The sequence below is a fragment of the Lepisma saccharinum genome, chromosome 1, assembly GCF_977018435.1.
Source record: "Lepisma saccharinum chromosome 1, izLepSacc3.1, whole genome shotgun sequence".
NCBI classification, from domain to species: Eukaryota; Metazoa; Arthropoda; class Insecta; order Zygentoma; family Lepismatidae; genus Lepisma; species Lepisma saccharinum.
The window spans coordinates 84,565,065-84,579,744 of NC_139229.1; the positions used below are offsets into that span (position 1 = coordinate 84,565,065).

The window sequence follows — 14,680 nt, forward strand, 5'->3', positions numbered from 1 at the left end:
ACATGATGACAATGAGACAACTGGAGGATTGCTTTGCTTGTTATGATCTTTTATATTGATATTGGTAAACAATTTGTGTCTGGCCATCACTAAAATGCAGCAGTAGCAATAGATCTTTACTACACTAACAAAATTTCATCCTGTGTGTTCCCTAGAGGGTTATGCAATTACACTTGTCATGGGGTGAAGCGTCTGAGAAGTATGTACTTCAATACAGTGGTGAAAGTTTCTGTAAACTTCTGTTTTTCATCCACTATTCTTACAGGACTGGAACTTAGTGCAGCCTCCTGAGATAAAAATTGCTGCCATAGACAACGGCCTGGCGTTTCCATTCAAACACCCTGATTCTTGGAGGACGTATCCATTTTACTGGGCCTGGTTGCCACAAGCCAAAGTTCCTTTCAGTCAGGAAATCCGTGACGTAGTGTTGCCTCAGCTGTCGGACATGAACTTTGTTCAGGACCTCTGTGATGACCTTTATCAATTATTTAAGGTATGTTGGTTGTTGGTGGAGTCGTCATTAGTAAATATTGGGGTCATTCCACTTAGTGATTACATTACTTGGATTTTCCCATGCAGTTATCGATGATCATTAAATGGCCATAGCAGAATATAAAGGGTGTCTCAGTCGGTAACGCATGTGACTACCATGCTAAAGGTCCCGGGTTCGATCCCCGGCCAGTTCAAATCCGGGAACTTTTCTAACGATGGAAGCGGCCCCGGCACCCACCCAGCATCGAATAACATGGGTACCGGGGGGAAACCCTGGGGGGTAAAGGTGGTCAGGGGCTGATCACATCACCCCCACTCACGACCGGATCAAGAAAGTGTGGGGCGTTACCCCCACACCCCCTATACGCCTTCATGGCGTTGTGCTAAGCACAGGGGAGCACTTTACCTTTTTTTTTTTTTTTACCTTTTACCCAATAAGGACGACACATTTCATATTTGTAAAATAACACTATATAATTATGAAATGGCAAATATTTTTACATCAGTATAACGAGTAAATGTTCCGATTTAAGAATGCCAAGTTTGATATACGCAATATGTCTTGTGTGTGGGTTGGCAGCACTGTTCTTACAAGTTCCTTTATCAGTGATTGTTGGCTTAATCGGCATGGAGCATTACACAATGGAACAACGAGTTTTGATAGTGAAAACTCATTACAAGAATGGCAAGTGTTATGTATAGAGTTAGGAAGCTTCGTGTAATACTTAAATATGAAAGTGCACCTAATAAGAGTATAGTACAGCTTGCAAGTTGATCAAGATATTTGAGGCAACAGGGTCGACAGCAGACATTAAAACACCGCACTCTCGATCTAGCTGGTCTGTTGAGAACATCGCTATTGTGCATGACAGTGTTATGGTGAATCCTAAAAAATCCATTTGGCATCGTTCACAACAGGTGAATATTTCAAAAAGTTCCATGCATCGCATTCTCACAAAAGATCTGCACATGTATGCGTTTAAAATTCAGTTAACTCAGGAACTGAAACCATTAAATACGTGAAATGGAGACAGTTCGTTGAATGGTTTTTGAGGATGAAACTGGTGGATGAAGATTTTGCACAGAAAATATTGTTTAGTGACGAAGCACATTTTCATGTAAATGGTTTCGTCAACAAACAAAACTGTCGCATTTGGGCAACAGAAAATTCGCGAGAAATCCACGAGACACAATTGCATCCACAACGAGTGACCGTGTGGTGTTGATTCTGGGCTGGTGGAGTGATAGGACTACTTTTTTGAAGACTATGATGAAAATGCTGTGACAGTTAATGGGGAACGGTACCGGAATATGGTTCACAGTTTCTTGTGGCCGCATTTGAACGGAATTGGCACTGAACACATGTGGTTTCAACAAGATGGCGCTACCTCCCACGAGACTATTTCCTTGCTGCGTGAGAAATTTCTGGACCGAGTCCTCTCTCGCAATGGTGACCAGAACTGGCCAGCTAGGTCATGTGTCCTTACTCCTTGTGACTACTTCCTTTGGGGGTTTCTGAAATCGAAAGTCTATGTAAACAAACCCTGAACAGTGCAAGAACTCAAGGTGGAAATGGAACGTGTTATCAACCACATTGATGTGCAAGTGTGTGAAAAGGTGATTGCAAATTTCATCGAGAGAGTGAAGTCCTGCAGAGCAAGTCGTGGGGGACATATGTCGGATGTTGTATTTCATACTTAAATCGGAACATTTACCCATTGTAATGATGTAAAAATATTTGCCATTTTGTAGTTATATAGTATTATTTTACACATCTTAAATGTGTCCTTCTTAGTGGGACACTCTTACAATGCCTCGTTTTCCTGAAATATTGAAAATGTTTAAAATGAGCAGAACGGGAGTAAAAGTTGATAACCTGCACTCCATTAAAATTCAAGATAACATTAGGAGTAGTTACTGCAGTCTCCTGTTGCTCACACATTAGTGAACAAGGTCTAGTGGGCAAAAACACACAGGGACATCTGGATAATACATAAACCACAATGCAATGGATGAACTTTCACTTGTGTTTTTCTCTGTTCTATACTTTTGTCCGTTATCAGTAGACCTCAGGTTTTTAGCTTCTAAAAAGTGTGCCTTGAAGTTCCTAAAAGAGGCTCTAAAAATCCTAAAATAGGTTCTAAAAATTTTAAATTAGGCTCGAAAAATCTTGAAGTAGGTTCCAAAAATATAAAAATGGTTCAAAGTTCCTGAAAAATACTGACTACATACAATCGTTAAGAACAAAATTTCAAAAGAACCATAAGAAATTGTAATAGGTATATATGTAGAACAACCCAATATTAATTTTTCTAACCAAATTTTCATTTCCATACATCATTTTCAAAATTATCCACAAATTATTGCACTGATAGCAAAAGTTACGTGTGAACTAACGTTTTAGCATTCAAATTTAAACCACTGACTATGTTTTTGTTGAAATATCATTTCAGCATATACGATGATCCTCACTGTTAAAAGACTGAGTTTGACTGGATAACATGAAAAGATTATGTATTCAGGGTGGCTACTCAAAGACCATGATAAAAAAATCAAGTGTAATTCCCTCTTTCCAAAAATCTGACTTGGAGGAAGGGAAATTGACAGAAAGTATGTTTCAAACACTTTAGTCATTGAATTTGTTTGGTAACAAACCGTGCAAATACTGCTGTGTGATATAAAAATCTTGTAAAACCTTAAAAATAGTCTGATTTAGGTGTATAAACTGAAAATGGGTTCTAACAAGCAAAATAGGTTATTTTAGGCATTATAAAACTTCACCAGTTGTTGTATTTTTAATGAAATTCTGACGTAACTTTGTATTTCTTCTTTACCTCCAGAGGCAAAAAAAAAAAAAAAAAAAAAAAATGGTTAAAAGTCCAGTTATCAGGTTTTACTCCTGAACTGCTCAGTTGTTTCCAAAAATAAATTCAGCATAATTTGCATTTTTTTAAAATACATGGTTGTGTTTGCAAGGTATTAAGTTATTTTAAAGTACAAATGCTACTGTGATACAGAGGTTGATCGGATTATATCTGACCGATATGTAAAGTTTACTTACCCTATGAAAAGCCATGCTGCCACCACCAGTTGTTCTATGGAACCACCAACATTATGGACTATTGCCCGACATCGCAATTTCCACTGCAGTAAACTACGTTGGAGCACATGCATAGGAATTTCATCCCATTCCTCCTTACAGGCTTTCCATAGGCCACTGAGGGTGCAGGGGTGTCGATGTTGTAGACATCATACAGAAATCCATTGGACTGGCATCGGGTCTTTTGACAGGAATGTCATTAAAGGGAATAACATGGATTCCTGTTTCCTGCTCCATGTCCTGATAAAACCGGATTGATTATCTAGCGGTGTGGCTGGATGCTTTGTCCATGTGGATCCACACCTGGTTCTTGTTGTCTCCGTACAAACGAAGGATGCCTGTCCAATAGATTGGGGCCATAATGGATTCCTGGAGGTAGGCAGCATTCACCTTAATGTTTTTCTCCAACTTCCCCAAGTAACCACATCCAGCGAAAATCATGATTCCCTGCAGGAAACTTTCTTGGCACTGGCGGTAAAACTCAGTACGTCCCTTGCCAGAGGTGTCACGGTACATAATTGCCCTAATGTTACCATTACGCATGAGATAAATGTAGGCCTCATCCAATGTGACGACTGTCTTCCATTTTGACCCTGCCAAGTGTTTTTCGTACGGTTTGCGGCAGTTGGTCTTGCGTTCCGCAATGTGGCGCGAGAGGAGTTTGTGAACTCGGCCCTTACGTACGCACCGCAGGCCAAGATGGCAACGAATGACGTCGCTGACAGTGGACTGCGCCACATTGGGGTGTTGGATTTTCCTGGACTGCAATTCGCCAAATTCCACGAAGCACCTCATGTGACACTTTCGCTGGCAACCTCGAACAGGCCTCTTTTGTTGGCAAATGTTTCTGCATGAGCACCATTTGTGTTTTCTTGGCCACGATATCTTTAGCTGTAGTCACTTTGATGGTTAAGCCATTTTTCCTGACACTGTTTCACTATTCGGTTGTACGAAAAATGTGCGTGGAAAAGAGATGATGTACCCTTCCCAATAACTGTTAATTTTTGGTAGTCATTTCACTAGCATGAACACGAAGCTCCGGCAATGGGAAGCTCACACACAACACTGGTTTCAAGGTCAGTTTCAAGGCTGGTTTCAAGGTTCTGGCGCAACTACACACGTGGCAGCAGCATTGCCAAATTGGTCGGATATAGCCTGATCAACCGTCTATATTCATATAAAATGATGGTTTATAATATATTACTCATTTGTGAAGAAAAGGAAGTATGTAGCATGTTTCCTGATAGTGAGAGCTTTTCCCCGCAATTCTACAATAGAAAATCTTATTTTCTTTTTCCAGTTTTCTCATAAGAAATTAAATAGTGTGTGTATCGGCTAGTAATTTTTATCTTTTGCCATTTTTTTTCTGATTGACTTATTAGAGAATTTCATGCCTGCCACATGAAGCTGATGCAAATTGTTGTCAGTTGTATACAGTGTGGTCATTTCTTCCTCCTTTACAGCAAGATAAAGGTTTTGACAGGCATTTGTTTGAGAAGCAGATGAGTGTGATGCGAGGCCAGATACTGAACCTTACCCAAGCTTTAAAAGATGGCAAGAGCCCTGTGCAGCTGGTTCAGATGCCGGCAGTCGTGGTAGAGAGGTAAGTTTGATGATCATCCTGTTCCCAATAATCTTTCTGGTTGTGGTGAGCACACTACATTGCGTGGCACAAAAATTACATTTCTGAAGCAAGGAAGGGGAAACAAAACTATTAACACATACTTTGTCATAGTTTGGAGAGTACAAACATGATTGAGTACAAAAATATATTTATACGGGGTGTTTCAAAAATAATTGAGAGGTTACAAAAATTTATTGCAAGTAAAATATTGAAATATGACAGTAAAAACTTAACGTCGCATGCTGGCAACATATTTGTTAAAAACAATAAAAAAAACAAACAGCACGATAAAAAACATTTTTGGAGTTCTTCCAATGGCGTGGTGCTAAGCACAGGGGAAGACTTTACTTTTTTCGATTCAATCTTGGAATCATCATAAGGGTTGGTCGAGACATGATGAAAGGGACACAGTTGAAGTTCTGCTGGCGCTACTTGCTGTGACTGCCGGAAGATGTTGTGGTTTTGAACTTACGTTAATGAAACCAGTTCAGAACGAACGAGGAACGCAAACAGTTTTTTTTTTTTTTTTTTTTTTTTTTTTCACACACACCTACAAATGGGTGCAGCACGAGTGACACTGCACATATCGACACCATAGTTTAGTTCTTGCCACTCTCACATCAACGTGGGCCTGTCATAAGTGTCTATCGCTGCGATGATATGCTCCCTTAGGTCTGCGATACTTACTCTTGTCTTTGATAAAACCCCACAAAAAGAAGTCACACGGTGATTTGTGGACCAGAACACTGCGAGTGCTGTGGATGTGTCATCTAGTGACAGGAAGAACTTTGAACTGAGCAAAACATACATGCACAAACTGTTTGCGTTCCTCATTCTTTCTAGACTGGTTTTATTAAGTTCAATAGTTTGCTTGCAATACATTTTTGTAACCCCTGAATTATTTCTGCAACACCTGTTACTACTTGCCACACTGGGACAATATCCTACTTTCATCCTTCTTCAGAGACTGAAGCTAAGAATGAGCCATGGAAAGGTTAAACATGGTTAAACTGGTTAAAAAGAATTAAAAGTATAAAAACGTATCGTGTCGATGCTCCCTAAATGGCCAGCCGGTCCTTGCAATTACCTCAGAATGTTAACTAATAATAATCTAGAGTTAAAGTAAGCTTAGCTTCCTTGCTTTTCACTTCCGAGATGCAGGACCAGTAATGTTATTTTTGTGTCCCACCTCTTTGCCATTAACGATCTTATTTAAATGCAGTAAAAGGTACATTCACCTGAATTTGAAATACTCAAGATGAACATTATTGCATTTGACCATCACTCTTTGTCTCCCTTTCCCACATGTACCTAGGTACAGATAAACTGATAAGATTTTTTCCCCTCATGGGTCATTCCATGCCATTTCAGGCAACCTTTGTATCTTCACCATTTTTAAAAATATTAAAAATTTAATAACTAATTTGTATATCTTTTAAGTGTTCAAAAGCAACATTGAATCACAGAACAGAAGTTACAACAATTTTCATAAACATCGAAAACTCATGCAGCTAATTGATAATGACTACCAGATCCAAGTGCAAGTCCGAAAAAAATTTCAATGCCTATTTTGAATGACTCTCGTATGAATCGAGCATAGATATCAAATTTACTTTCAGTGATTTTAGTAATAAATGTAAAATATTTGATAGTGCACCAATCCAATAAAGAACCAATAGCCATGGTGGTCTAGTCAGTAAGACATGACTGCCACATAGGAGACCGGGGTTCGATTCCCAAGGTGGGTGATCTAAGGTTGGAATTTTTCTGGCCTCAGCCCCGCATAAAGCACCTCTGGGGTTCACCCAGCCTCAAATTAATAGGTACATGGGGGTTAAAGGTGGCTGGAGTGTGGCGCTGATCACATCACTTCCAAAATGGCAGAGATTGAGAATATGTGGGGCCCTAAATGTGCCTTCATGGCACGGTGCTTTGTGCACCTGGAACTTACCTTTATCTTGCCAATGAAAGAAAAAAACATTCAGTATCAGTGTCGATTAACCTTTTGGTCTGTTTAGAGAAAAAGCCTACATATTTATAAATGTATTTTAAAACATTTTACTTGATTTTTGCTACCAAAAGCATCAGATCAGCAATTGAGCTGGAGAACAGTACTCCCAACATTACATGCTGGTAAATAATATTCTGCCCCTTAGCATGATCAGATGTAATAAAATATGCCAATTGTGTTATTTTAATTCACTGTATCCTTGAGAATTTTGCACTATTTCACTGTTTGATTTAATAAATAACAAGTAGATTACCTCTTTATGACCTGGGTCATACTATAGTCTGAAGCTTCCTCTGTTCACTTTTATTGTTTGCATGCAAATTAAGAAAAATATTGAGTTAGAAATACTACTAACCGGTTTGTAATAACCAGTCTTTATACTTTTATGCTCATTTAGTATTACACTAAAAGTTTAATATGATCAATTGTGCATTCAACATAAATGAAGATAACTTTAAACCCTTCGTGGGACAATGTGCATGTAGACTGTGTGTTGAGAGAGACAATTGTATTAATTTATCTGATCTCCGTGGCTGGCAGAATGATGAGCTGAATGTGCTACGATGCCTGGGGTCCTGGGTTTGAACCCTGGTAAAGCATGTTGAAAATATCGAATGTTGTAGGAACTGACAGCAAGTAATAGTAAATGTGCTTAGTATTTTGTAGAAATTTCAGCAAAAAATGCATGTTCGACCAGGACTCAAATGTTGGTCTCAGTTATACCGTGCCATTGCTCTGCCTGATTTTTTGCTGTTTTACCTGTGTGGAATTCTCTCTGCCAGTACTGCCTGTCGAATTCTCTCTGCCTTTCAAAACTGTGGACTTTGAGGTTGCCTGGTTTCTTGCGGCATAGAGATGTAAATTACATTAAGATTTGGCACACACAGAAGGGGTACTATGTAGAAGTTTCAGTGAATATTAGGTCGAGCCTGCATTTTTCACTGAAATTTCTACATAGTACATCTCTTGTGTGCGCCAAAATCGTAATGTAATGAACCTAATATCTTACCAAATAATATATCACTAATTATACAGCATGTCCTAAAATGATTTATTGGGGTTTCATAGTCATTTAATTTCCCTTATATGAGAGTAAACAACAACTCAAGTTTACATAGTGTATCTTATAAATGTTCAATGACACAACCTTTCATGACACGGCATACATCCATCTTGACACATTTGGATGTCCAGAACTCTTCCCTTCGCAGACGCATCCAGTTGTTTGAAACCATCAACGAACGTTATCGGATGGAGGATCACTTCCAAATTGCCTACGAAAAGCTTGCTGAACTGAAACAGAACCACAGCTTGCAAATTCAATGACACAAAAGGACTTCTGCACGGGACCTTATAATACACCTACGCCGCTGTGACTGGTGGGAAACAGATTATAAACTCGCAGGGTAGTAAACTTCCACAGTCGTTCTTATTGTACATGTACAATATAAACATTCACCTTCATCTGTTGCAATATACGAACTACTTAAAACCCTGATACTTTAACCATTTTTGGACATGCTGTGCTAATGTGCCATTAACAGCCAACTAATCTCTCATTCTGTAATTCTCTTCATGAGTATCTTTTCGGGTATATACATGCATTAACCCTGTAGCTAAATACATACTTATATTCTTCTACAGGTTAAAAGGGCATGTTGGCACTACTTCTAGGTTTAGATCCTTCAGCGATACCTTCACACAGCGCTTTCAAAACAAGAGTCCTTTCTTCTCCTGGTGCTGAGTTCTGTCAGCAGCGTGGCAGCTGAAGAAGCCATCGTGATCGGGATCGGCCAGTTGAACGAAAGGTAACGGAGCCGCTCTTCCGAACGTTCAGGTAAGTAGAGTTGCTGCTCTCGTGAACTTCGCTATGGAAGGCGGAAGAACTTTACCAGTGATCAGGGTCTTTGTTATAGTTACCTGTTTATACTTGTGAGAGTTCCTCTACATTGATTGAAATCTTCGGGATTGAAGAAATGAGAGATGAATTGTTGGGAGCCTACCGTAACAATCAAACCATACATAAATGCTGATTGAAGAAACCTGCGTTACGTTCCCTGTGATTATGGAAAATTTCCTGTTTTGAACAAGATGCTAATAGGTAACCTATTTTGCCTATTCTAACAAATAGTGGTCTAATGTAGCATGAATATAGAATCAGCATTTTTACATTTACAATCACTTAACATTGCCTTTAGTTGCAAAAAAACTAAGGTCCATTAAAACAATTCGTTATTTCCTTTTTAAAAAAAAATATAATTGTGTAATATATGTATAATACATTTTTTGTGATTTATCAGATATTTTGGGGAAAAGGTATTTGGGGTTAACAGAACAAGAAACTTCCATATGTTTCAATTGTAATTGTTATCTTATATATGCCTCTATACATATGTGCATACACATATATTTTTATTGCTATTTGCTGTGATTGGAACTATGAAAGATAGGTATGGCATATTTTTTTAGACACTATCGTAAAATGTTTTGAATGTCATCCTGTCGTTATTTGAGTTAATGAAATGGCCTAGTCAAGTAATTGTGAATGTAATTTATCGATACTTTACACTAATCGATCAATATATTTATTTCTTAAATGGGACTTAAATTTTGTTCCATTATCCAGTGGCGTTTCTCTGTAACTTTGTTGAATTATACACAACTTTATTCAGTGAGAAATCATTGTCATATGTATATTGTGTAAACAATGCTTTCAATCTTTCTTTGTATTATAACCAAACATACACTTGTGAATAAATATAAGAGCAATTCATCCACAAGGATTTCTCTCAACATTTTTGGTATATATAGTCTGATTGGTCGATCACATTTAAAGGAATGTTCGTAAACTCAGTTCCTAACGTGCCGAATTATACCTATTTTTGCCTTTGCCTAGGGAAAAAAAGGCTTATAAACCAGAATTCAAATAAATTATGAAAAGAACTTGGGAAATCTAGATAAAAGGGAGATTTTGTGGAAAATATAGAAATTGCCGTAAAATTTGAAGTTGTCAACTTCTATTTTTGTTTTACTTGCATGCCTGAATTGGTGTACTACCCAATGATGAAATAGCCCTAAGTACTTGGAGAGAAGGGCACTTCGTAATCGTAGGGCAAATGGCATTAGCTCACGATCACCAGGTGTCTTGATAATGACAAAATGAAGAAAATTGGCAGTTTCAGGAGGAGTGCTTGTTTCTTGAGAGCTATTACAGTTTTGTTGATCTTGCCTTGAGGATTCCAGGTTCCTGACCTGATATGGGTGTCCCTTTGCCGATTTCATCATCATTAGAATTAGTGTAAAGATAAAACTAATGTAAAGTGAGGAAAAATAGAATATACAAAGCCAGCTATTAAGATCCGACATCTGTAGAAATCTTGCGAAGTGCAAAGAAAGTATGCACGTGGAACTTGAGACATGCTGAATCAGTGGCATGCCCAGGATTTTCAAAAGATAGGGATTACGTGCACTATTTTTGTTAGTCATTCCTTATTTTGACAACTTTTCCTGCATGTGACGTTTTTTTTTTTTAGCAATACTGGGCCAATGGGGGGGGGTTATAACTCCCACAACCCCCCCTCCTTGGGTGTGCCACTGTTCTCATGTACACACAATCAGGTAGTTTATTTTTTATATATTTAAATTCATTACTGCACATTACATTTTCATTCATAAAAATTAATATGAAGGACAGGATTGAAGTCTCTTGTTGTAATGAAAATATTTTTCGTGCTGCTTTTATTGCATAATACACATATTCTTTTTTTGAAATTAAAATGATTTACAGCTTTACAAGCATGTTTACAATAATAAAAGTTCCACCTCAGAACACAATAAATAACAGTACAAAATTTATCAACATTTACATATTTGCTTAGAAATGAGTTAAAATTTATCAGTCGGTGGCTTCCAATTAAACAGCTTTCAAAATTGAGAATTTTGATTCTTTTCTTCATTGTACCATTCACATATAAAAATTAAGATGACTTCCTTGAATTCTGGAAGGAATAGAAAAAACATTACTACTGATACTATCTTATTATAATAGCCCTGGCGGTCTAGTCAGTAGGGCATCAAGAGACCTGGGTTCGAATCCCGGGGTGGATGAATTTTTCCAGCTTTGTCCCCCCGCATAAAGTGGCTCTGGGGCTCACCCAGCCTCAAATCAATGGGTACCTTTGGGTAATCCAATCACCTCCAAAATGATGACAGATCAAGAATGTGTGAGAATCCCCTAAATCATGGTACAGTGATATATGCACGTGGAACTTTATCTACATTAACCATTCCTTATTAGTTGAATCAAAGCAACATTAATTTTAGCCTCTCTGGACAGGAGACACTTTTCAAACTTGCCCAAAGGAAAAAAAAAGCAAGAGAACCAATTGCCATGGAAAGATTTTTTTTTCACGATTAGCGATGACAATGAAATTAGTGAAGGAATTTGAACGTGGGACTCTTGGCATAGTAGTGCACTGTGTTAACCACTCTCTCTTGTCATACAATAATATTTTTTTTGGTTACCCTATGTTCCTCTTTGTTAGAGCAAATGAAAGTTACATTGTTTGTATCTCTCTCTGTTCTCTCCCTCCTTTGTACTAAACTATCTGCATATTAGAAAAACTTAAAATTCACTTTGTGTATTGACACAAACCTTAATCAAAAGAGACATCCTATGCAGCAACTGGCAAAGAGGATGCATCAGCACTGAACCCTGGAAGGGCACGGAGGGCAGATGTCTCTCCTTTCCCTCTGCCTGGACGAGCTGCACGGTGGGTAAACACTGCTCCTCTGCCTGGAGGGAGGGCACGGAGGACAAACGTCGGCCGTTGATGCCTTCCTTCCGGCTGGGCATGAAACAGCCTTGGCCTTCTCCTTGGAAGCGCATCGACATGGCTGCAGCAGGGGGCACCTGCAAGGCTTCAGCTGACTCTTCGGAATGCACTTCAGCGGCGGTTTCTTCTGGTTTGCAGGTGGGCATTCACATGGCTTCAGTGGGTAATAACCTTAAAAAATAATAATAAAAAAAAATTACATCATTGACTACTTGAGCACAAAGTGTAGGATTATTTTTACAAAGAAATAATAACAATGATAATACAGGGTTGCTACGCGACTGGAAAACCTGGAAAACAGGGAAAAGTCAGGGAATTTGGTTGATCAGGGAAAAGTCAGGGAATAGTCATGGAATTTTGCATATTTTCTGGAATTTACGTGCATTTTGGAGTTGCAGGAGAACCAGTTACAAAATGAATGAACTGTTCATTTCCACTTCCGAATTCGGTTCTTGTGATTCCAGTCCCCCCAAAAGATTCAGTTCAGAAACTTGTTTCTCTCGTCATTATGACTTCTAGTCTGTTAACGTACAAAATTATGGTTCCTTCGTATTTCAATTCTATATTTATTCACTCTTGGATCCGTTCATTTTGCGACTCGTTTTTGTGAACCTGTTCAAGACCGGAATTTGGAGAGGCGTGAGATTTTTCCTTAGAGAACAAGCTACTCAAGACGAAACCTACGCACCAGCCATCCTCAGAATTTCTTGCGGAAAAAATGTTCCTTTAGCTTTGTGTGTGGTGAGGAAATTTTCTTTCTTCAAGAACACACCTGTTCGGACAGTTCATTGGTTTTGGATCTGCAATAAAGCTTGAAGAGCTGGACGGGTGTGGATGCCGAGTAAAAACAAAGGGACTTGCTACTTCGTTCCCCCCGTGAACCCGTTCTGTGAATTTGAGTCTGTTTGCGACCCGTTCAGAAGCAACCTGATCAACTAGTTCATTTGCTCGTTGTCGTAGTTTTTACATTGCAGAGATGTGTTACACCCGAGAAATTAGTGATTTTATGCAGTATCAGTGACGTCATTATTCGAATATGCACGTGTTTTGTGCATGTAGAACGAATTATTTTTTAAAAACTGGTGCAAAATAGAGGAATTAAACGTAAGCTGGTCACACATCGTGGTTAGGTTAGGAATGTTGGTTTCATGCCGGTAGTAATTTTACGTATTGTTTGCGTGTAGAATGAAATTATGCTGAAAAGTGGTGAAAATGAACCCAAGTTCCTTTTGTTTTATTACGATTTCATCATGCTACAAATGCAACTTTTACATGGTTTGATTTCGATTTATGTCTGTTAACACATACTGCAGAGTTTTAGCGATTACTTAAGATTTTGTGAATATATGCTTTTGTGGTTATGTTAGGAATGTCAGGTTTGGTTGTCTTAGAATTAAAATAAAGACCCTGAATGCACTCTACTAAGGTTCCAATTTATTTCTACATTCATTCCCACTAGTGTACGATACTTACTGTCGGTTGTCAACCGGAGAATACCTTGTCCGTGGGAAGCGTGTATGATTGAGTAAGGTCATTTTGAAGTTTTTTTTTCAACATAAATAACTTTTTTCGAATCCAAATAGTTCTCATTATTTTAAGGAAGGTTCAAATTTCGTGTCACAATGATTGCCAAAATTCTATGATAATTAGTCTTCCTGCTAGGAAAATTTGAAAAAAAAATCATAAAACATTCGGAACTGTTACCTTTTAAAAGACAGATTTCGATGTTTTCCGTAATATAAAATTGGTTCCAGCATGTGGAAAACTCAAATAATGGAGATATTTGATTCCAAAGTGTGGCCCGCGTATATATTTTTTTAGGTGTATGGTTGGTCACCGGCCCCATTCAAGTTCTGAATTTCCGTAATATGTACTATTTTCAATAAATTAAAAAATATAATCATTAAACTTATTGCATATTTTCTAAAGGTACATAACCTAATTTTCTGTTGTTTCTCATTTGTATTGATATAGGCTAATTGAGGTTGTATACAGGTTACATTGTAAAGCTTTGATATATGCCACGTTTTTTTATTGATTTTTTACACCACCTTAATTGTAATGACTTCGTGAAAATGGGGAAGCACAATAGTTATTTATTTTTTAATTGAATAGCATTATATTATTCACTTGGTAAATTTTCAGCTAATAACTGTGTATATTCATAATAATTAACATGCCTGCATATTTAATTGAAAAACTTGAGGTTCAAAAGCAAAAATCATGACAACAAACATGTCTGGAAAAATTTTATTTCTGGTCTGGAAAACCTGGAAAAGTCAGGGAATTCCATAATCAAAAAATCGTAGCTACCCTGTAATATTACAAAAACAAAAGTATTTCTTTATGACATGCTTTCTTATTTTTGCTTCTACATTTCATGATATTCACATCAAATTTTCATGAATGTATGATTTAAACATGGGAAGGTAAGCAAAAAGTTTAAAGTCCATTGTTGTCCAAATAAGGTGACGAACTATATTTTATAGTGGGATCCTGTGATTATAAAGTGGCTGTTTTAAAAGGAGGTGAATGTAAGATGGTGTATGCAAGGTACAACTTTTCATTGAGTTTGTGTCAGTGTGGCATGGCTTTAATTCAATACAACATTTTGGCAA

The 14,680-nt window shown here is 37.8% G+C and overlaps 2 protein-coding genes across 5 annotated transcripts in view; one reads left to right on the forward strand and one right to left on the reverse strand.

Moving 5' to 3' along the window:
• Pi4KIIalpha (phosphatidylinositol 4-kinase II alpha) overlaps positions 1–10,000 on the forward strand; it is a 76,011-nt gene extending 66,011 nt beyond the window's left edge. For 3 of the 4 annotated variants that reach the window (XM_083134069.1, XM_083134087.1, XM_083134095.1), the window contains 3 exons: positions 266–493; positions 5,056–5,195; positions 8,872–10,000. In XM_083134069.1, coding sequence (XP_082990195.1) covers positions 266–493; positions 5,056–5,195; positions 8,872–8,971 — 468 coding nt within the window. In that variant the 3' untranslated portion in view covers positions 8,972–10,000. The remainder of the gene's footprint in view (positions 1–265; positions 494–5,055; positions 5,196–8,871) is intronic. The other variant, XM_083134077.1, reaches the window with a different exon arrangement.
• Positions 10,001–10,957: 957 nt separating this feature from the next.
• LOC145983926 (uncharacterized) overlaps positions 10,958–14,680 on the reverse strand; it is a 30,148-nt gene continuing 26,425 nt past the window's right edge. The window contains exons 14-15 of the mRNA XM_083117093.1: positions 11,882–12,233; positions 10,958–11,225 (exon numbers count right to left, since the gene is read on the reverse strand). Coding sequence (XP_082973219.1) covers positions 11,929–12,233 — 305 coding nt within the window. The 3' untranslated portion in view covers positions 10,958–11,225; positions 11,882–11,928. The remainder of the gene's footprint in view (positions 11,226–11,881; positions 12,234–14,680) is intronic.